The sequence below is a fragment of the Microtus pennsylvanicus genome, chromosome 2 (genome assembly GCF_037038515.1).
Source record: "Microtus pennsylvanicus isolate mMicPen1 chromosome 2, mMicPen1.hap1, whole genome shotgun sequence".
Taxonomy (NCBI): Eukaryota; Metazoa; Chordata; class Mammalia; order Rodentia; family Cricetidae; genus Microtus; species Microtus pennsylvanicus.
The window spans coordinates 127,012,799-127,035,792 of record NC_134580.1 but is presented as its reverse complement, the minus strand read 5'-3'; the positions used below and the strand labels follow the sequence as shown (position 1 = coordinate 127,035,792).

At 46.4% G+C, this 22,994-nt stretch overlaps 1 protein-coding gene across 3 annotated transcripts; it reads right to left on the bottom strand.

Annotated features, from left to right (window-relative positions):
• Nucleotides 1-10: 10 nt before the first annotated feature.
• Fkbp1a (FKBP prolyl isomerase 1A) lies at nucleotides 11-21,656 on the bottom strand. Of its 3 annotated transcripts, none has more exons than XM_075962455.1 (5): nucleotides 21,472-21,656; nucleotides 21,352-21,399; nucleotides 3,993-4,105; nucleotides 1,958-2,122; nucleotides 11-1,432 (listed from the first exon to the last, which is right to left on the bottom strand). In XM_075962455.1, the coding sequence occupies exons 1-4, from the start codon at nucleotides 21,506-21,508 to the stop codon at nucleotides 1,994-1,996; spliced, it is 327 nt and encodes a 108-aa protein (XP_075818570.1). In that variant the 5' UTR covers nucleotides 21,509-21,656; the 3' UTR covers nucleotides 11-1,432; nucleotides 1,958-1,993. The 3 variants fall into 3 exon arrangements, with proteins under 3 accessions (XP_075818570.1, XP_075818569.1, XP_075818571.1); XM_075962454.1 differs by having other exon boundaries at nucleotides 11-1,082; XM_075962456.1 differs by lacking the exon at nucleotides 3,993-4,105 and having other exon boundaries at nucleotides 11-1,082.
• Between the last annotated feature and the right edge of the window lie 1,338 nt (nucleotides 21,657-22,994).

Sequence of the window (22,994 nt, the reverse complement as noted above, 5' to 3'; positions counted from 1 at the left end):
GACACAGAGCTGAGAAAAGCCAGCATAAAGCACTTTTATTGCAATAATAAAACTTGAAACGCATATGTGGTGCAGAGGGCAAGGGACAAAAGCGTACTTTCTCTCACCAAATCACTACACAGGACAGCAGAGGGTGAGAAGGAACTGAGGGAGGAAAAGCCAGGAAGCCGAGATTAGCAGAGAGAGCCAAGCATCAGAACCCAGGAGATGCTGAAGCTGTGATGACCAGCATCATCTTCTTAGAGAACACTCAAGGATTTGTAGTGACGACTGGGCGTCCATTGGGTGGTGAGTCTACAAACAGCACCTTCAATTTAAACTTTCCATTAAAGTTCTTAAAATTTAGGAAGTGGAGCTTGGATAGTTACAAGATTACAAAAGTCCTGAAAATCCATTAGAAAAACCATAGGATGAAAAACAAATTAAGCCAGGTCACAAAGAAGGCTTCAAAGGTCCCTGCCGACCCAGGGACAGGGACTGTAGTGTCTAACACAGCAGTAAAGGGACCTGCTTTACAAGGCAGACGGTTTCAGAAGGTGGGAGGGCTGTCAAAGGCTCGCTCCCTCCCTTCCCACTTCAGTTTGGGTAGGGCTTTCAATTTAACAGGACTTCCCGTACTGGAGAAAAATCCAGCCCTCAACAGCATCTCGAATCTGCTATGGCTTTGCAGCACAGCAGCAAGAATGTCTTAATATATAATAGATAATTTTTCATCCAAAAAATTAAAATAAAATAAAATAAAAATTCTTGCAAATCCCACCCCCAACACCAATTCCTATTCTAAAGTTAACCCATCGCTTGTGCTGTTAATACTTGACAATATACTTCATTGGAAACCTAGATCTGAAAGACTGAAATTGAATCTTCACCCCAAAACAAAATAACTTGAGGTTTATGGCATATAGTTTAGGTCAACACACATACAGAGAAGGAAGAGGACATGGAGGTGTCCGAAGCAAAGCCGAGTGACGGAACACATTCAGTCGGGTAGGTGTCTATACAAAGAGTGGTGGGCATCAGGAAAAGCTCCACATGGATTCATGTGCACCCGTCTGGAGGTACCAGATCCCTCCATGGCAGATCTGTTGGGGGACAGAAAATCTGTGAGTTCCAGTAACTCATTGTTCTATGCGTGGACAGTCACAATATTATCTATCATGTCAAGTCCCGTCCCGAGCAGCTGAGAGGTCTTGAACCAGGCAACTTCTTAAAGCTGGAAAAAGCTGATGAATTGACTCAGTTTCCCGGCAAGTAACTTTCTTGTGTCGACTTGCCATGAGTGGTTCATATGGCTTTTCTCCTGGTAACCTAACATTAAGTTTAGCTTGCTAAAAACAGAAGGAGGCCGCCCCTCCCACTCCCGATGATGCTGACAACACAATGAGGTTCCAAAAAGCATCCTCACTCAGTCCCTGGCTGTGGCCTCTGGGTTCTAGGGGTAGAACAAACAGGAAAGTCTAGGTCAGCTGGAAGGGTGACATTCATGTGTAAAGAGATCCTAAAAGTCACAAGAAAAATGCCATACTACTAGTATGCTGAGTTTAATGTTCTAATAATGAAAAAGGGGACAGGAAAACAACTTGGGACCCTAAGGTCTCTCCCTAGGACTGACTGCCTGATCTCAAGGCTGCTTCCTGGAGGTTGTTCAAGCTAACGCTATTCCTACAGAAGTGTTTTTCTTACTAGCTTCTAGAAGAAAAGGACAGAACAAGGCCAGAAAGAATTTTACTTCTAAATGTCTAAAATGCTAGCACTAGAACGTAATTCAAAGAGCTACATATAAACAGTTGCCATCCCCACAAGCTCCTCAGCAACACATGCCGTCCTGTTCTTAGAATGGCTAGCTTTTACAATGACGGGCTGTCCCAGAGAGGGGAGAGGGGCTCTATAGTCTTTTCTGTCCTCACTTCTACCAAACACTGGGCCTAACAACAGAGCAGCAGTTAAGTACTCTTACCCATGTGCAAGGAGCTAAGGGAGGAGGCCACTTCTGTCATTCCAGTTTTAGAAGCTCCACATCGAAGACCAGAGTGGCATGTGGTGGGATGATGCCTGGGTGCCCAGTGGCTCCGTAGGCATAATCTGGGGAGATTGTCAGTTTGGCTCTCTGACCCACACTCATCTGTGAGAAAAAAAACAAGGATTAAACTCAGATGGACAAACTCCCAATCCTTCCACAAGCCAAGCTGGTTCCTGGGTGTCCCTGGCATGAACAGTGTTGACCAAGACACTCAAGTGACTACAGCTGCCATCCAGCAGGCAGCACCCATACTGTGAAAAACTTGGGAGGCTGGCAGTTAACACTAGATGGGACCCAATGGCAATTAAAAACCTCTCTTGACTTTTTAGAACTTACTGATGTTATACAAATAGTTCTCATGCTGTGTTATTTGGACAATTAAGAAAGGAGGAAAGGGGCTGGAGAGATGGCTTAGTGGTTAAGAGCATTGCCTGTTCTTCCAAAGGTCCTGAGTTCAATTCCTGGCAACCACATGGTGGCTCATAACCATCTGTAATGAGGTCTGGTGCCCTCTTCTGGCCTACAGGAATACACGCAGACAGAATATTGTATATATAATAAATAAATAAATTTTTTTAAAAAAAAAAAGGTGGGAAAGGCATGTGTTTGTACAGATGCAACTTTTTCATTTAATCCAAGGATGTGGCAACTCTGTACAAAGAAGGCTGACTGTACTTGGATTTAAAAAAAAAAGCTTAAACAAAAACAGCACAGATTCGACTCTGAGGACAGTCTACCATTCTGTACTATATTTAATCTTTTTATGGTGGATAGGGGCAGAATCTCACTCTGTAACCTAGTATAGTATAAGATGACTTCAAAATAACAATAATACTGTTGCCCTAAGTTAAGATTATAGGTGTTCACTACCACATTTATACATACATTCTTATAGTGAGAGACTTAAAAAAAGATTGATTTTTATGGGAAACAAGGCAACGTAACATATAATATGCTATTATTTGTAAAAATATTTATATATTTATACTAATTAACAGCAGATATCTTTAAAAGGATTATCTCAACAATATTACTTTCTAGGATATTCTAACAACCCATATATGCCCATGACAAAGGATAATGACCTCATACACATTCCCATACAATGGATTAGTCATCAGAAAGATCCCAGTGGGCTTAAGATACAACATGGAAACGTGACCATGATACTCTTAGACGAAAATGGAATCTTCCGAAATTGCATCTGTAGCAGGACCTTGTACCTGGAAACATGGAGCCAAACCAGCATCAAGAAATGGAGAGGGGCCATCTGCCTCCTCCACCCCATCCCTTTTTCCCTCCACCCCTTCTCTGTTATACACAAATGACCTAAAGACTGATGACACCTTCACCACCTGATGAATAACTAACCCTACAAAGGCTGTAACTGAGCCTACTTTCTAGAACTTGCCCTTCAGTAATACCTGCACACATGTTAAGATGAAGACTGCAAGACAGGTATGCCGTATTGCTTATCAAAATACTGGGAAAGACTCAACTGGCCTTCATTAGGGTTTTGGTTAACTGAACTATAGCACCCATGCCCCGCAGAGAGCATTCAGCTGTATGGGTCTGCTCATGTTCAGTTATGGTCAAAGTTAATGAAAGAAAGTAAACTCCAGGCCATTTTGTGCAGGTAAAGGCAATAAAATGTGCTAAACTACAAGAAACCCCATGGGCCTGGAGAGATGGCTCAACAGTAAGAGCACAAGCTGCTCTTGCAGAGGACCTACCTGGGTTCAGTTCCCAACACCCACATGGCAGCTCACAACCATCTCTAATTCTAGTTCCAATATCCTCTTCTGACTTCTGAGAGTACAAGACACAGATGTAATATATATGTATACATACATGCAGGCAAACATTCCTCATTCAGTAATAAACCTTTACAAAGAAAGCAAGAATGACCCTCCCAGAGAGTTACATGTGTGTGTTAGGCAGATGCTAGGAAACAAGGCACACGAGAGCCTACCTGGGCTACCCCTTCTTCCCAGCCTCGGATCACCTCCTGCTTGCCTAGCATAAACTTAAAAGGCTTGTTTCTGTCCCGAGAGGAATCAAATTTCTTTCCATCTTCAAGCATCCCTGTAAAAAAAGTACAGTTTTAACATGAGCGACCAAGAGAAACGACATAAAACAGTTCAAATAGCAGCAGCGCAGGTCCCATCCTCACAGCAGCGCCAGTGCTAGGGGTCGGGTTCTAGCCTGGAGAACTATGTTATCTCTGGAGGATTTCCTGTGGCCTCAATGGGCAGCTATGCAGTTGGCCTGAAGCCATATAGTCTGTTACCTCACTCTGAGGCACAGCTATTACCCTGCTCTGGAATTAGAGTACCATGGACTTTCTCAATTGGTAATGTGGTTTCCTTTGCCCTGTAAGGGCCTCCAATGCAAGAGGAAGTGGTCCCCAGTTTTGTCACAGTACATATGTAACAAGTACACAGCATCTTCCAACGCTGCTCTCATGGCTGGATAAGACTACACTGCTGCTCTCCACGGCAGGTGAATGAGCATTCGTCTAGAGAGGAAAATTCTCTCCGTACCATAGGGAAAGAAAAAGAGGACAGCTTTCTCCAGCACTCTAGTACTGTTTTATCAAAAACAAACAAACAACAAAACCAGGAACCTGAGCACAGGCTAGCTCTTGAGTTGCCAGTCATCCTGAGAAAGTAGCAAATAACCTGGATAACTAGGGGAACTGAAACACGCTAGCATTCAGCCCGCTGCTGAAGTTCGTGTCTTCACAGCACACCCCATTTTAAAGAAGAACCTCTGGCAGAAAGTGAGGTAATTTGCTCAAGAGGCAAACTAGACAAAACCCTCACACCACGTTCCTTTTACTAGACTGCTTTCCTAAGGGTCAGGCAAACACAATGAAAGGGGAATCCCAGCAACAGAGAACAGAGTGAGCACCGTGAGAACAGAGGAGTAGACATCTGCGGCAGACATCTACAGCTCCCTTTTCAATAACATCCCTGCATGGTCTCTCCGGAAGCCAGGATCAGTTAGCTGGGATAGCTGGCCCTGAGCTCCTGAGGCTCTCACAATGCAACTCCGGGCTGGAGGGAACTAGTTGTGGAACTAGAACTGATACACAACGCAATAAGGGTTCAAAGATCCATTATAAAAGAATTCTCCTGTGCATGTGTTTATAGGGGTAAAAACCCTGATAAAAATCCCAACCTGAAAAACAATGTCAGCCCTGGCCATAGACTGAGGAAACAAGAGATGAACTGAAAGCGTTATCACAATCACCAGACTTCTAGACTTTAACCAAATAGGAAACAGGGTGGAGGCTGCTGTCCTGAACAGGAGTCCAGGCGGATGTCCTGGGAAGGGCCTCACTCTGCCTGAAGACTGGGTGAAGGACACAGAGGAAAACAGGACCACCCCTTTTCTAAGCCTGTAGAGAAACAGGAGGTGGCACCTTAAGACTACATTTAGCTTACTCTTTTACCAGAATACCACTTGATAGAAGAACCAACGAGCAACTAACGAACAAGTCTATGAATCAGTAACGAGGAGATCAGCTTCCACACACATGCCCACTGCTAGCTCAAGCTCAGTCACAGGAATCACCCAACTGGGCCTGAAGTTAGGGAAAGAAACGCCAAGATTCTCAGAATCCTTTCTCTGGACATGAGCGAGCCTTTCCATTCTGCTTATGAGACTGCTTTAACAGAAATAAGGAAACACCAAGACTCTGTAGCTTACCTAAGGGCAGAGCCAATGAACTGGGTGTGTGGGGGGGGGATAGGGAGGTGGGGGATGGGGTTAGGGTGGGGGGAGGGGGGAACAGACCTGGCTCTAGCAAAAAGCTTTATTTAGTCCAGCAAGAACTGTGAACCATGAAAGATAACTGATAACCAGAAACAACCTCTTCCTGGCCTGGGCTCCTCTGGGCAGACCTTGAAGTAGGGCCTAAGACAAAAGAAAGAGTAGTCCCTAGTTTTTAGGCTTAAATGTAAGAACCTGCTGAGGAAGATATTGTTCGATAGTTAAGAGCACTGGCTGTTCTTCCAAAGGACCTGGGTTTTGTTCCCGGCACCCACATAGTGGCTTACAACAGCCTTTGACTCTATTTCCAAGGATCTGAAGCCCTCTTCTGGTCTCTATATATATTTAGGCAAAACACCCATACATGAAACATTATTTATTCTTAAGAAGCAGAGGCAGGCAGAACTCAGTTCAAGGACAGCCTGGTGTACAGAGCAAGTTCCACGGCAGTCAAGGCTACACAGAAAGACCCTGTCTCAAAAACAAAAAAGTTCAGTTAAATATTTTGAGAAAAACAAGACCAAAGGAGTGCCTGAACCAAGGCTATGAAATAGTTCAGACCCAGAGCCTCGCTCGCTCTCGTTGCAGCATCAACTTTCTAGGAGTGGTTCAGTCCCAAAGACAGACTGAACCACTCTAAGCCTTTCTCTACACCAGTCCTAGACATACAGGGCAGTATGAGTCTTAGACTTATGTACTATTTCCTTTGTCTATCAGAGTTTCCTAGAAAAGTCACACATTATGAGTAAACAGAAAAAGACCCAAGAAAAAAGCTCCTGGGTGGGAGATAGTTCAGTTGGGAAAGCATAAAGTTCAATCCCCCAGAACCTCACTTATGGATGGACGGATGGACGGACAGACGGATAGATGTAAAAAGCCTGGGAAGGATGGCACACGTGGGCATTCCCAGACTGGGGAGCAAAAACAGGATTCCTAGGGCTTTCTAACCACCAGTGTAGCCTATCAGCTCCAGGGTCAACGAGAGACCCTATCTCAAAAAATAAGGTAAAGAACTGAGGAAGACAACCAACTTAACCCTTAACAAATATTGTGTAAGGATGTAATGGTGACCTCGAGAAGGTCAGAAACACAATTCCATCACCAATACTCTGACCTAGTCCCAAACTATCTCTCTCAAGGATTTTGCTTCGGGATGATTAAATCTTATGCTATGAAGGTGTTAATTATAGAAACAGTAAAAAACAAAACAACAACAAAATATAGCAGCTGCCAAGACCTGAGGGATAATTAGAGCACAGAGGATCTCTAGTAAAATATAAATAATCTTTCTGATACTAATACATGGTATACATGTCACTGTACACTTGTCTGGTCCCTCCAAATTTCAGAATGTATACCAGGAGCTGTCCTTATACTATGGATCTTGTGTGATTATAGCACAGGTTCACCACTATAAAAGAAAAAAAATTTTTATGCACACACAAAGTCATTCCTTAAACACATTCATTTTGTTTGAGAGTCTCACTGGAACTTTACCAAGTAGAGTAGGTTAGCTCACCGGGGAGTGTCACAGATCTGCTTACCTCTATCTTTTCATCTGGCCATTGGTGGGATCGCAGGCATATGTCATAGCATCATTTAAATTTTAGATGGGGCCCAAACTTAGGTTCTCATGCTTGAAAGTCGAGTGCTTTACCAACTAAGCCATCTCCTCATTCTCAGGTTCAACCTTTTTCTTGTTTGTTTTGAGACAAGGTTTCTCTGTGTAGCTTTGGACCGTCCTAGAACTTGCTCTGTAGACTAGGCTGCAGTATGGTCTTGAACTCAGAGATGCAACTGCCTCTACCTCCTGAGTGCTGGATTAAAGGCGCGCGCAACCACCACCCAGCACAGGTTCATAACTTTTTAAAAATTTACCTGACAGGAGACACTCCTAATGGAAAAGGCTATGTCTATATGGGGCCAACTACAAAAGGGAGATTTCTGTTTCTCTGTAGAGCAGCTACAGATGCTCCAAAGTGGGGGAGTGGGATGCGGGGGGTGGGGGGTGGGCATGCTTTGCATTCTTACTTAGTAGGATTTCTGGATACTTATGACAACCTGTGAGACGAAGCTTCCTTTAATTTACTCAGCACGTTCCAATGTAATGCTGCCATGAGGAGAAGACCCACCACGCTTCCCTGACTGTGATAAGAGGACCAGCGTCTATGTTGGGGTCCAACACCTACACAGTATGTGCATTACTATAACCTTTTCAAAAGAACTTAGTACTGCTTTGCCTGAGTTGCCTCAACTGACTAGTAGCATGCAGGAAGCTCAGAGGGACGCAGCTTCTCTCTGCCACTGAGGCCATTAGCAGCTGTCTTCAGTGAGGGATGTCTAACTCCCTTATCTTAAATGTATGTGGGACAGAGGGGCAAAGGCCTTATTATTAGCTCAGGAAGCAGGATCAATGTCTTATTCTCTTATGTTATTTCACACGAGCTGCTGTCTAAGGAAGGGGAACTATGCCAGCGCACAGTCATTTCCTGTCAAGCTTATCTATTTTATTTTCACGAGAAGAAGTGAGGGTAAGAGGTATTCTTTGGGGCTGAAAGATTGTTTCCCCAAAAGTGAATTCTTAAAAAAAAAAGGGTATATTTTATGTATAATGGTGCTTTGACTACATGTATGTATATAAACCAGAAGAGGGTATCAGATTCCATAATAGACAGTTGTGAGCTGCCATGTGGTTACTGGGAACTGTGGTACTAAGGATCTCTGGAAAAGCAGCTGAACCACCGAACCATCTCTCCAGCTCAATAATTAAATTCTAAAGGCTACATAAATATCCCTAGAGCTAAGGGATGAGTGAGTGTCATAATGGGCCCAAGCTAAAGGACAAAGAGGTTCTTGAAGGAAGAGACACAGAGGAGCAGAAACGTCAGAAGGCATGAGTGTGCACGCAGCTTTCTGAGAATTATGCTGCTCAGCTTTGAGAGCAGATGGAAAACAGCTAGCAGATTTCACTTTCCACCAAGTACTGTCTCTGAACAGTCATCCGACCAGCTACCCTCCTCTCCACAATACCTAAGAAACAACTGACTTAAGACATCAGACACAGTAATCTCTGAAAGTAGGGAGATAAGCAAGGCCTGCCTCCAGTGGCTCCAGCTCACATCCTTGGGAATTTTCTGAGGTGGGAACAGGGATTGTCTTCAAGGCAGTAAGAGTCAATAGAACACACCACCTCTAATCAACTCCCAGCTCCACACATACAAGTCAGAAAATTGGGATACGTACCCACACTCTATCAAATATTACTTCAACTTGTGTATGTTTGGGGGGGGGATTGTGCATGTCTGTGTGTGTTCATGTGTTTGTGCCATAGAACACAAACGGAGGTCAAAGGACTACCTTAGATGTTAGTCCTCACCATACACCTTGTCTGAGACAGTCTCTTGTTCACTGTTTCACACTACAGGCTTGCTGACCTGCAAGTTTCCAAGGACTCTGCCTTGATCTCCCATCTAACTGCTGGAGCACTAGGATTATATACTATCATGTCCCACTTTACATGGGATCTGACACCAGTGATGTAAGAGGGGCTTCTGTTTTGTGTTGATTTCATTGGTTAATAAAGAAACTGCCTTGGCCATTTGACAGGCCAGCCCTTAGGTGGATGGAATAGACAGAACAGAATGCTGGGAAGAAGAGAGATGTGAGGCAATCACCATGTCTCTCCTCTCTGGGTGAGATGTAATGGAGCCAGCCGCCAGGTCAGACATGCTGACTCTTTCCCAATAAGCCACCACCTCGTGGTGCTACACAGATTATTAGAAATGGGTTAATCAAGATGTGAGAATTAGCCGGTAAGAGGCTGGAACTAATGGGCCAGGCAGCGTTTAAAAGAATACAATTTGTGTGTTGATATTTCGGGTATAAAGCTAGCCATGCAGGAGCCGAGCGGGACTAAAAGCAGGCCTGATCGTCTCACCATCTACACACCAGTACCTCTTTAAGTCGCAAGCTGTCTCTCTAGCCCTTTAGTAAAACTTCAAAATAGATCATGGCCCTAAATGCAAACACCAAGCCTACAAAATTTTTTAGAATACATGGGGCAAAGAAATCCTTACAATATGAGACTAGGCAAAGATTCCTTAGGTATATTATCAAAAAGCACATGTCATTAAAAAAGAAAAAAACAAACACTGAAATTCATTCAAAACTATTTCAGCCAGGCAATGGTGGCACATGCCTTTAATCTTAGCACTCAGGAGGCAGAGGCAAGAGAATCTGAGTTTGAGGCCAGCCAAGTCTACAGAGTGAGTTCTAAGACAGCCAGGGCTATGCAGAGAAACCCTGTCACGAAAAACAAACTGAGGCTGGAGAGATGGCTCAGAGGTTAAGAGCACTGGCTGTTCTTTCTGAGATCTTAAGTTCAATTCCCAGCAACCACATGGTGGTTCACAGCCGTCTATAAGATCTGGTGCCCTCTTCTGGCATGCAGGCACATGGAGACACAGAACACTGCATATGCAATCAACACTTTAAAAAGCCGGGCGGTGGTGGCGCACGCCTTTAATCCCAGCACTCGGGAGGCAGAGGCAGGCGGATCTCTGTGAGTTCAAGACCAGCCTGGTCTACAAGAGCTAGTTCCAGGACAGACTCCAAAACCACAGAGAAACCCTGTCTCGAAAAAACAAAACAACAAAAAAAACTCAACCTTTTTAGAAAAGACAAGCCAACTAGGGAGAAGGTTCTATATACCCAGAGTATTTAAATAATAGATGTGGTTCCTGTTACCAGGCCTGGCTGCTGTGGAGTGTAGTAATATGGGCCGCGGGGCTGCGTCCCCAACACCCCAGCCGCCTGCACGGCTTGCTTTTGCCCCGAAATAATTACACGGACACTGTATTCTTTTAATCACTGCTTGGCCCTTTAGCTCTAGCCCTTACTGGCTAATTCTCATATCCCGATCAACCCATCTCTAATAATCTGTGAGCACCGGTCTTACCGGGAAGATTCTAGCCTAAGTCCATCCTGGGTCGGAGCTGGGGCATGGCGTCTCTCTGAGGTGTCTGCTCCCGAGGAGAGCTGTGGAGTCTGAGCTCACTTCCTCTTCCTCCCGGCGTTCTGTTCTGTTTACTCCTCCCACCTATCTTCTAACCAATGAGGACCAAGCAGTTTCTTTTTATTTAACCAATGACCTTCCTCCATCAGTGGAGGACTGTGTCTAGGACCGTGGCCCCTGACACTAACTACCAAAGGCCATGTGGATGCTTGGGGTATGGCCAGCTACCCACGATCATGGTGACGTATGGGCCCAAGCTGCTGTCAAGGGCCATGCCTGAGTCTGTGGTCCTGCTGCAGCTGGGGTCTACGATGACATCTGTAGTCTTTGTTACCACAGGGGGCCCTTGGAACCATGCATGATGACATTTGAGGGCCACGGTTAGCCTGTCCCACCCTTCAATGCCTCCTCACACACTTGGGAGGACTGGCCCTGATGGCATGGGGATAGGAGAGCTGGCTGTTTCATCTGAGGGGACGGCCCCAATGGCCCAGACTAACCAGTTCAGCTACCACCCAGGGCCTTGGGTTGGCCCTCTGTAACATTTACTCCATCTATGACCTGTTGGCAGCACATGAAGGAACTGGTCCTGTGGAACAACACCCACAGGATTGCCATTACTCGGAGATATCCTAGAGGAGTTTCAGTGAAGGTCCAGTGATGATGGTGTACCAGATAGAACCAGAAGCCTTGAACCAGACCAATGACTCATTACAATGAACATTTGCAAATAAAGCTCCCAGTGCCACTAGAATGAATGAAAGTGTTGGTGAGGTGGGAAAGACTGTGGATCAAAGAGGGTTTTTCTTTTGGCCTTTAATTTTTTTTAAATTTTCTATTGGAGGGGGACACTGCATGGGTGAAGGGTGGATATGGGGGAACTGGAAAATGAGTGAAATTGGGATGCATGATGTGAATTCCCAAAGAATCAATAAAGAAATTATGTTAAAAAAAACTACCAAGAATGAGGAAGGATGATTGCCAAGTTCAAAGGCCAATTTCAACCATACAACAGATGATGAAACTAAGAAAACAAGCCAATTGAGACAAAGCTTTGAACCTATACTTCACTGAAACAGATGTACACAGATGGCAAGTGAGCATATGAAAAGATGTTCAATATTCTTAGTCATTACACAGTGCAATTAAAACCATCAGGAGGGATACTACTGATTAAAGTGAATAACTGAAAGACTGGCCGTATCAAGTTCACACTGCTGGTGGAATATAAAACAGAGCCAACTATTCTGTTAGGACCTGAGTGTGAACATTTGTGTTCCATATGGCCCAGCCATTCTGTATCAGTATTATCCTAGAAATATGACAATATACAAAGACGCTTACACAATCATTCAGAGCAATTTTTAACAGTCAAACCCTAAGAACCAACCCAAGCACCTCCCAAATGATGACTAAATATATAAACAGAAAACTACTCAGCAACAAAAAGGAACAAACTATCTATACACAGAAGACAGAAGAATCTTGAACACTTACACCAAGTAAAAGAAACCAGTACAAGACTAATAAACACTACATAGTACCATCTGTAAGGAATTTTTACATCCCAAACTAGCCAGATGTGATAGTGCACATCTTTAATCCCAGCACACCAGGATGGCAGAGAAAGGAGGATCTCTGTGAGTTCAAGGCCTGCCTGGTCTGCATGGAGTCTAGCGACCCTGGCTCAAAACAAAACAAAACTGTAAACTAAGTTCTGTGACAGAAAGCATATTAGCTGCTAGGGAAGGAGACAGAAAGGAACTTCAAAATGATTTTAGCAGGACTTAGACTGTACACTGTTGTGGTCTTTAGGACAGTGTTTCATTATATAGCATAGGCTGGCAATAACTCATAATCCTCCTGCCTCTAACTCCAGGTTGCTAAGATTTTAGGTATGAGCCATTACACCCAGCTAAAACTGGACACTTAAAACATCTGGCATTTACTGTATGACAACTGTGCCATAACAAAACTTTAACAAGGAAAGTAGGGTGCTGATGATGGAGGTGCACATCTATACTGAAGGCTGGGGGAATAGTATTCTGAGGTCAGCTAGATCAACAAAGTGCCTGCAAAGACAGAAGGGAAAAAAGTAGGCAGTGGGATTTATTAACCTCTGCATGTGCTCAGCTCCTGTTCCACACAGGGAATGGAAGTAGGGCAAAGAGAAGGGAACAGGTTGAGTCTCAGCAGTGTTCCATCCCTTTCAACTCTGGAGCCCCAGTCACTGGAACCTGGAACTCCTGAGCAGTGAAACCACCTGTCAAGTTAGTGCCAGAATTTCCTAGAGGAAAAGCAGGCTCAATAGGAATGAGACAACTGAGGCTACAGTTTACACACAGCAAGCTTTCTACTCTCAAGGCCACACGTATCTGCTGGCAGCAGTGGTCACTTTCACTTCTGATTGAACACAAACTCCACCTAAAGACAGAGTGGACTGAAGAGCTGCAGCTTCTCCGTTTCCAGTCTGAATTCACAGCACTCAGAGCTGACCTCAGCTAGAGGTTGCAGACCTGGACTCTTACATCGCGGTGGCATGTGGCTCAGCCCTTGGCTCCACTCGCCTCACTCAAGAACCAGCAGGACAGGACAAGCAGGAGGCTTCCATATTTAGCCCTTCTTCCCTATATGGCAACAGCAGCTAAGGGGTGCTTCTAAGAGTTTTACTTTCTAATCAGTGAGAAAAATGAGAAGAATTGGGGGTGTTCAATGTAAAGCACAAAACCACAGGAGGAATAAAGGCTTCCACTGCACAAAGCCCATGTCACTTCTATCCCATGCAGCTTCTCGTTGGGAGAAATCAGACTCAAATCCTTGAGGGAAAAAGGGTTTTAGGAAAAGAACAGTTTGGAGGAAGATGTAAATGTATTTTCCGCACGCAAGCAATCTGTCAGTCACACCCAACTCTGGAGTGTACATTTACAAGTAATTGGCAAAAGGAAAGACATGGGCAGCACCTACCAAGCAGAGTACCAAAGTGCCCTAGGCTGTGCTCTCAGTGCTTGGCTCAAGCCAACAGTGAAGACCCACAACCAAGACTCAAATCCACAAGGTCCATTGATTTTTGTTTCAGATTACTTTGCTTTGTGGGAGACAGAGTCCCAGGAAGTCTTCTACTGGGTGGGGAACAGGACAGAGACTCAAGAGACTCAATTCAGTACAGTACTTGTAATGACAGCTCATTCACAGCACTCAATAATCTTTGCATGAGGCTTTTACAGGTAGCATTTTACATTGACCAAAATAAAGGAAGTTATAAAGGGGAAACTTTAAATCCCTCTATTTAAAACACATAAAACCATCAAGTAACCCAAACTTCTCAAAACCTTCAAAACCAAAGCAAAGTTCTTGTCATTTGCCAATGGGAGAAGAAGGGCTTGCTAAGCCCAAAACAGGATGAGTTTCCAAAGCACAGCCAATACAGCTGTTGAATGGAAGGGGGAGCCATCCCAAGACAAATCAGTCTGCAGGTTTCCCAGATCAGAGTACTGACAGAGACCTGAGGACAGATCTGTTTCCCTTCCCTCTGTATAGACATAGAAACTTCCCAAACCTCTTTCTGCAATAATTTCTGTGTTAGAAAGACAACATTCCATGAGTTTTAAGTTCACCAAAGGGAACAAGGGAGCAGTCAGCTGTTTGTGTCCAAAGTCAGTCATGATGGTCATACTGATGATGTAAATGAACAACATGCAGATCAGTGAAGTGTGGGTACGACTAGATCAGTCTTGCTTGCAATGAGCAGCGCAGAAAAGACAGAAAGAATGCTGCCACTAGTGAGAGACTGGAAAAGCTTGACATTCAGACTTCTCACAATAGACCTTACTTTAGTGTAAGAAAACAAAGACAAAATTGGTGTTGGGAAAACTCCACCAGACTCAAAGGAAAAGCAACGGCTCTTCATCAGCAAGTATCTGAGCTGTTTTAGCCCACTTCTAGTCCCCAGGGACTGCTTCCCAGTATAACCTTCCTGCCCTGGGCTGCTTCTTACCACAGGTGAATGATATGGCCGGAGGTCTATCCCACCACTTGCATAGTCCACTAGGTCCAACTGTGAGGAAACACAGATTCAAAAGTCTTCAGAGTCAAGACCCACAGTGGGAGGAGCTGTGCAACACTCTGAAGAACACAGGTAGACGCGTCTCTCAATATAAACGTGGGACACTGGAGACATTGCATTGCTCTAGGGTGTACTTCTCCAGACGGACTGTGCCATTCCCACTTCCCTGCTGTTTTTGTTCTCCCTTAAGCATAAGCCTGACAAGCAGCTAGACACAGCCTTTGAAAATACAAAAAGACCTTATTTTCTCTTGTTTTCCAAAGTCCTCCCATGGCTCTGCATCTGAGAAAAGAATCTAAAATCCTTAGAGTAGCTCACAAGAGCTGCCATCTCTCTGATACTTCTCTGCTTCCTTACAGACTGCATTTACATCAGGTACACCCCTACTCCTTTGCACTTGCTGTTGTGCTCTGAATTCCTACTCAAATAGCCCTGTAGATTAATCCCCTAAATCCTTTAGTGATCTATTCAAAAGTCACTTTCTCACTGAGGTCTTTGCCATTTAAAATCTTGACCCTTTCCTGACCCTTTCCTTAGCATTAACGAGCAACACATCTTTGCATTAATTATACCTTTCCCACTACAGCTAAAAATCGACAACGGTAGGAATTATGTTTTCCTTCATTCTTAAATTCTTGATACCCAGTACAGTACCTGGCACACAGATACACTTAAATTCTTTCTTATTGCCTGCCTGAGGGAAGGACAACTAAGATAAGGTACCACTTCTTCCAGGCAGCTCTGGTTTACAGGTGTGGGCTGCCCTACAGGGATTTCAATGTCTGGCCACTTGCCCAAGACTCTCTCTCCCACCTTCAGACACCATCACAGATTAATAGAGGGAAGGCTGAGCTCTGGGAGTAGTGGTATAAGTACTTTCTCTTTCTAGCCTAAAAGAAACAGACACACCTACCACAGTAGTAGGAATGTGGGGAGTGGAGGCAAACGTGGTAGCACTTAAGCAGAGGAACAGATGGACCCCCATCCCTACCCCCAGGGAGAAACTTCTGAGTTCAAAAAAACAGGCTTGCCTGAGTGGTCAGAGCTCTTGGGACAGAAAGTGTAAATTTCAAGGCACACAGCTCATCCCACTGCAGGGAGTGACCCTCAGAAGAGCCAGAACAGCTGGGGTCACTTCACTGAGTTTGGTCTGGGATACCAGCAGATCACTGTACATTGTATTGGACGTCACAAGAAGGAAAATAAGGAGGATGCCCTCATTCTTAGCAGGGGCTCCTGCCTTTTGAGGTAAGGATATTTCAAGCTAAGCTGGGAACAGTGGTGTATAACTTTAATCCCAGCACTTGGGAGGCAGATCTGTGAGTTAAAGGCCAACCTGGTCTACACAGCGGAGTTCCAGGATAACCAGAGCTACATACTGAGGCCCTATCTTGGGCGGGGAAGGGAACAAAACAAAACAAGATGGCCCAGCTAAGCACTGGTTACAGAACTATGGATGTGTTCAGAGTGGACAGCAACAGCACATATAACAAAACGGCAACCCCTGTGCCACACAGGCAGCAGCTCTCGGACACATTATGGCTGTTTTCACTCTCCCTTCTTTGAAAGGCTCTCCATAATTAGTGGCACCCACACAGGAGAAACATGCTTTGGGGAAGACAAAGGAGCCTCTGCTGTCCTTACCTGTGGAAGGAAGGTATCAGTGCTTATGTAACTGACTTGGGGACTCACGACGCCCGAGGAAAGCAACGTTTCTAGAGCCGGGTCCATTTTCATTTGCTAACACCTTACCAAGCTAAGGAAATCTGCGAGAGAAGCAAACCCTAACCTGTCCACGTAGCTAAGGTAGCACAGGCCAGCTGCACCACTCTCACAACTACTACCACCAAACGGCTTCCTCATGCACACACCCTGGGAGGGTGGCTGTAGATGGACTTACTCCCCAACATCTCCTCTGCACACCCATTTCTCCACCTGGGAAACAGGAGGTCATCCTGGCTGGAGCCAACCACTTCCAACTTCTGTGTTTGAGACAGGGTTTCACCATGTAGTCTTGGTCAGCCTGGAACTTGCTAGGATAGACCAGATTGGCATTAAATTCCTAATGATCCACCTGCTCTGCCTCCTGAGTGCTGGTATTAAAGGTATGAGCCACCATGCTTCCAGCTCAGGGCTTCCAACTGCTTCAATTTTAAATGCATCTAAGTCTGACCACTCCAAGGAATTTTGGGGCCAAGACAACAGCTCAACCTTGCTCCTACTCTAGATACCACAAAGGTATCTGGTACATGGAGCATAAGAAATCTAAGCACAGTATGAACACTATCATAGCTGCCACATGCCTCTGCTCACAAGATGCTACTACTATGGTTTTACAGACAACATACAAAAGCCAAAAGAAAAACAACAATTTAATTAAGTTCCCAGAGCCCACTGATTGCAGAGACGAACACAAAGCCAGCAAAGGATTCCCATCCTTGAGAAGCAAGCCTAACAGCATTACTTCTATCAACGGGTTGGGCTAGAACACTCTCACACGTGAGATACAACCAGAGTACTATATATCCTCCAGAGGGAGAAGGTCAAAATCCATGTCAGCTCAAGACATGTTTACCTGACCCAGAGGAAGAGTGTTCGTACGGCAACATACCAAGTGCCCTTACTCCTATTGCCTACCACTCTTTCACACAATCCACTCCAGGCCCTGGGCCTTGCACAAGAACTCTTCCTCCAGATGGCCAGAGTCCACTACCAAATTTGCTGTGCGTGATGCTGGGGGCCGGGGGAGGGCACTCATATGGACTTTTCTATCCCCCCCCCCTTTTTTGAGACAGGGTTTCTCTGTAACTTTGGAGCCTGTTCTGGAACTAGCTCTTACAGACCAGGCTGGCCTCAAACTCAGAGATCCACCTGCCTCTGCCTGCGTGCTGAGATTAAAGGCGTGCGCCACCACTGCCCAGCCCTTTTCTAACTCTCTACATTAAAACTCCCCCATCCCTCTCTGGTTTACTCTCTCCACCGTGTCTCTGTCTACCTGACATGTCACAATGTCATCATACTGGTACCCCCTCTTGAGATCAAGTCTTTCACTGGCCACATCTTGTGCCTGCCTTGTTGCTGCAGAGGGGAAGGCATCCGGTCACAACTCTGCCCCAACAGCTCCAGACTGTTTTGTGACAGCCATGCTGCACACTAGAAGATAAACATGAGCTTCCCTCCAGACATCAGTTCACCAACTACAACAGCTTGTAGGGAGTGAGTAAAATATGCAGAAAAGAGGGAAGAAAGCTAAAGAAAAGTTAAAGGCAATGGGCCAGATCAGCCCTGGAAGATTTGACAGCCCCAGTCAGACCTGAGGTGATGCCAAGGAACTGTCTTCTCCACCAGACACCAGGATCCTAGGGATGGCTAAGCCTCATCCCAAGGACAGCATTTCTAGCTGAACTTTAGGAGGATAAAAGAATTCCTTCAATCCACTTGAGACTTCTCTCACAACGGCAAGCACGTTGCCTGCTGTGGCTGAGTAAAAAGGGATGTGCACTAAGATAAGCCTCACAGCAACCACGAAGCAGCTGCGGGAGACAGGGAGGGAGGGGTTGTGGAAATCTACTTGGCCTTTAAGGACTTAAATGTGTAGCTTACAATCCCACCTCCTCCCTCAGGTCGCAGCTCTCAGCAATCACTGAATTATCCTCAGAGGCACCACAGAGGCCTTCAAGGCCTCACTCATGCTGTGCTCTGGCAGAGGTCACGGAATGCTTAACATGGCACTAAGTCAGCCCTTATTGGCATTTATAACATCACTGAGGTTGAGGCTGGGGGTGCAGCCCAATAGTTGAAATGTTTGGCTACCTGCAAGGTCCTGGGGTTCATCTCTGGCATTCAAGACTGAGGGGTGAGGGGGGTTCTGGTCACCTTCCTTCCTGTCCTGTCTCTCTGGACCCATTCTAAACCAGCAGAAACGGATACCTGTGTTAAAACTTGCATCATCAGGAGTATTCACCCAGCTCACACCTGAGTCACTCACATCCTTCCTCTCAGTCACTCAGCCAAACGGTCTGAGCCAGACATTGAGAAGGAAAAAGAAAAACTGAGCATGGGCACAAAGACTTCCACCACCAGCAGCAAGAGAAAACCAGAGTTGAGAAATAGGGGCTTTCTCCTCTCGTCTTGGGACTCCATGGCTTTCCTGTCTTTGAAGATCCTCTTCCTCCAATCTTAAAAGGCAATCTCTTCTGTTCACCATTCCTTCAAAATGGATTCTATTCCCAGTGACTTAAAAGCCTCCATGCTACGGATGTGATCTCACACAGTACTTCTACCCCCCTCTCTCACGCCCCCACAGGTCTCAAACAGGTTCTTCCTGGGAGGCTGGTGGCAAAGCCTCTTGGGAACAAAGCCACCCGCCCTCAGGAGAACAGCCTATTCTGTGAGTGCGAGGCACAGCTGGCTTCTCACTAAGGCGTCTTTGTGGAGCTTATCAAAATGAAATAAAAAAGAAAGCTTTTGTTTTAATCCGCGCCAGGGTCCTGCTGTTGTTCTGGGAACATGTGGGTGGATGCCACCCGCATGGAGAACACAGACTCGAAGAGGCATTAGGAGCCCTGATGCTGTTCTGGGTCCCACAGCCATCTGTTCTTTTAGGAAGAGGCTACAGACACTCTATGGAGAGAGTTCACCAAGAGGCACAGCAAATCATTTCTGCCTATATGCTGGTACCTGATTTGCAGCAGCAGCAAAACATAGGCTAGGAAAGGATGAGGGTCAGTCTAAGAGACAGATGCAGTCAGGCATTATAGTGTGGCTACTGCAACCATGGGAATTCAGGGCATTGCCTACTCACCCACTTCCCTAACCCCTTAAACCAGTGTTTCTCAACCTGTGGGTCATGATCCCTTTGGGGGCCTAACAACCCTTCATAGGGGCTGCCTCAGACCATTAGAAACACAGATGTTTTACAATTCAAAAGAGTAGTTATAAAGTAGCAACAAAAATAATCTTATGGTTGGGGGTCACTACAACATAAGGAACTATGTTAAAGGGTCACAGCATTAGGAAAGTTGAGAACCACTGCTTTAAACACACGGTTTAAAAAAAAAGCAACAATATTAAAAAGAGCAACAATATTCTCTTTCAACTGGCTATCAAAGATGACTAAACTGACAAGAACTCCTCTGCTAGCCCTCCCAGACTAGGGTGCTGGCTGGAACCCTACCACAAGGGCTACGTTAATGCCCAAAACACCCCGCGGTTTTTGTTCATGACAAGAGTCGGTTCTACCCAAAGATGGAGTTCAATATTCCTTCCACTGGCAGTTTTTCAAAGGTTCTGATCCTTAACTCCTTCCATCTCCTGTCTACTTCTCTACTCAAGAAGTCACAGAAAAAATGCGGCAGAGAAAGGAAGATGTGCGTTGCCTTTCTCCCCTTCCCAGTAAGTCATTCCCCTCAGGAGAGGGATCCTCCCCTGATCAGGGAGAGAAGGCAACTTGAGCCTGAACAGCTTGGCCAGATCAGCCAGAAAAAACGGTGGGGGTGGTGACAGTGGAGGGGAGGAGGGAGAAGCAGAAGAAACAGAGGAAGGATGGGGGGGGGGGGGGACAAAGGAAAGGGTGGGAGAAGGGAAGGAGGGGGAGGGAAGTCGATTCATATCAGCTGTGGCTACACCACTCAGCCTAGCTATGAAGTCAGAGCCAGCGACCCTCCCCCTCCCCAACCCAGAAGGACCTTGTAAGGGCATGGAGGAAAAGATGGTCCCAGGGCCAACAATCCTAATGGTCTTGATACTTGAATTCTGACGGGTGTGCACGTCTTTAAAATTTTAGTTACTGTGTACTGCACTCGCGACCCCTCGGTTTCCTTTATTTTTAAAACGGGGGTGAGAAAAGTCTCTACTCCTAGAAAGGGGAGCGTGGGAATGCCATGGTGCATCCTTTAGTCTGGTAATCACTGCTACCCAGCTAAGATTTACAAATGGGTCAAAGAGCGAGAAAGAGATCCTGCATTATCTATTTCCTGAAGGGCACGTGAAACCACAATAATGACTTAGCAAGTGGGTCGTTTCCCACCCGTCCCAGAAAGGTGAATTCAAGGGTTTTCCCGGGAAGAGATGGCTGGGCAGACTAGGAATTACCTCCCCTTCTTCTACTGAAGGGAGGACCCCCCTCCCAAAAAAAGCACGGAGAAGGTATCCATCAGGCCTCGGAAACTCTTCAAATCGAAGGGAACCTTGCAGGGAGCATTTGACCTCCTCCAGGCGAAAAGCTCGCCCAGCTTCAGTTTCCTCGTCTGGGCAGCGGGGATCCTGTAGCCCCTGGGGGGGCGCGCACCGCTCAGGGGGTACCAGACTGCGCCTGCCCGAAGCCCCCGCTCGGCCCAGCGGGCCCAGCCAGTCCCTCGGGGCCCGGCCACCGCCCAGGCCTCGGCCGCCGGCCACGCGGCCGCCACGCCCCGACCTCCAGCCACCGCTTCTCCCCCCCCTCCCCCACCCCCCAGTGCCCGGCCCCACCCGACTCACCCGTGTAGTGCACCACGCAGGTCTGGCCGCGCTTCGGGAAGGTGCGCCCTGAGGAGAGACAGACGGCAGGTGAGCGGCTGCGCGTGGCGGCAGGGGAGCGGGCGGCGGGCGTCTACTCACCGTCTCCAGGAGAAATGGTCTCCACCTGCACTCCCATGGCGGCGGCGGCGGCGTTAGCGGAGGAGGAGGAGGAGGAGAAGGACGCGGGCGGCGGTGCGGCGGGCGGCGGTGCGGCGGGCGGCGTGCAGCCGGAGCAGACCTGGCGGCGATTCAGCGGCTCGGCTTCGTCCCACGGCGTGTCGCCTGCGCACGCGCGCGGCAGGGCACGGCACGCCCCGCCCTGCTTGCGCCGGGCGCTCACGTTTCGGAAGCTCCGGCTGCTGGGCGGAGGGACCGGAAGTCCGCGGCCACAGACCCCGGATGCAGCTGCGGCGGAAGGCTCTCTTGTGCTGCCTGCTGCCGGTTTTCCTCTGCGTTTTTGTGCTTCTGAGAATCGCAGTAATAACGGGTCACTTAGAGATGCTTTACACTAATTGTAAAGCATCCCTGTAAGGACCATAGCTGTGAGTAGGCTTTGTGTATGTGGAACCAAGTTAACGTTCGTAGGTGGCCCTAGGTTCCGACACCTTGTTGGAGAAGTCAGTGTTAACACTGCCCTGCATGAAAACCCCTTTTTGTCCATAAATATACACACACACACACACATATAATATGGAGATAGAGCCGGGCATGGCTGCGCACGCCTTTAATCCCAGCACTTAGGGCGGAGGCAAGCCTAGTCTGCCTAGTTCCGGGCTAGCCAGGGCTACACAGGCCCTAAAAATAAAAAAGTTCTCACATGTGTATGTGAAGATACATACGTATGTATGTATGTGTGTATGTCCACTTGAATGCGTGAATCCCCCTCCTCACACAATCTTCCAATGGGGTTCTGTGGGTTTTGTTTGAATACCTACAATGAACAGATCATGGTGTTTCTCACAACACTGAAAGCAAACTAGAAAAGGAAGTGAAGCCTTTTCTGCTTTTCCAAATAGATGACCCAGGGCTTAGTAAGACTCCTGACTTCTGCCTGGGGACAACAGAAAAGGGGAAACATGGCAGGCATTTTTTGAGGTTATCTGAGAATGGACGTTATAGAACCTCGATGCCTTCCATTTGAGAGCTGAAAGTGGGAGTTACATTTCCTGTGAACTCATAGAATTTACTAGCATGGGTCCTTTTCACCTAGGTTCTTTGTTTCTGTCTCAGGAATCTTCATTTCAGGAGTCAGCAATTTCATTTTAAGAGTGGGTTTTCCAAATGTGGTTTCCAGGCCAACAAGATTGCCATGGGTTGAAGAATTTGAGTATGAAATGTTCCCTACATGTTCATATTTTAGGTGGCATTTCCCAGCTGGTGATACTATTGTCGGAAGCTATGGACTCTTTAGGTTCTAGAGCTTACAGAAGGTCACCAGAAGTGGCCCTTAAAGATTCCATCCAGCCAGGCGGTGGTGGTGCACGCCTTTAATCCCAGCACTCGGGAGGCAGAAGCAGGCAGATCTCTGTGAGTTAGAGGCCAGCCTGGTCTACAAGAGCTAGTTCCAGGACAGGCACCAAAAACTACAGAGAAACCTTGTCTCGAAAATCAAAAAAAAAAAA

What these genes read in the sequence shown, in the direction of transcription:
- Fkbp1a (XM_075962455.1), bottom strand. Translation starts at nt 21,508, where the DNA reads ATGGGAGTGCAGGTGGAGACCATTTCTCCTGGAGACG. An exon ending in GACCATTTCTCCTGGAGACG is followed by an intron (nt 21,400 to 21,471) that starts GTGAGTAGACGC and finishes GTCTCTCCTCAG; the next exon opens with GGCGCACCTTCCCGAAGCGC. An exon ending in GGGAAGAAGGGGTAGCCCAG is followed by an intron (nt 2,123 to 3,992) that starts GTAGGCTCTCGT and finishes TTTTTCTCACAG; the next exon opens with ATGAGTGTGGGTCAGAGAGC.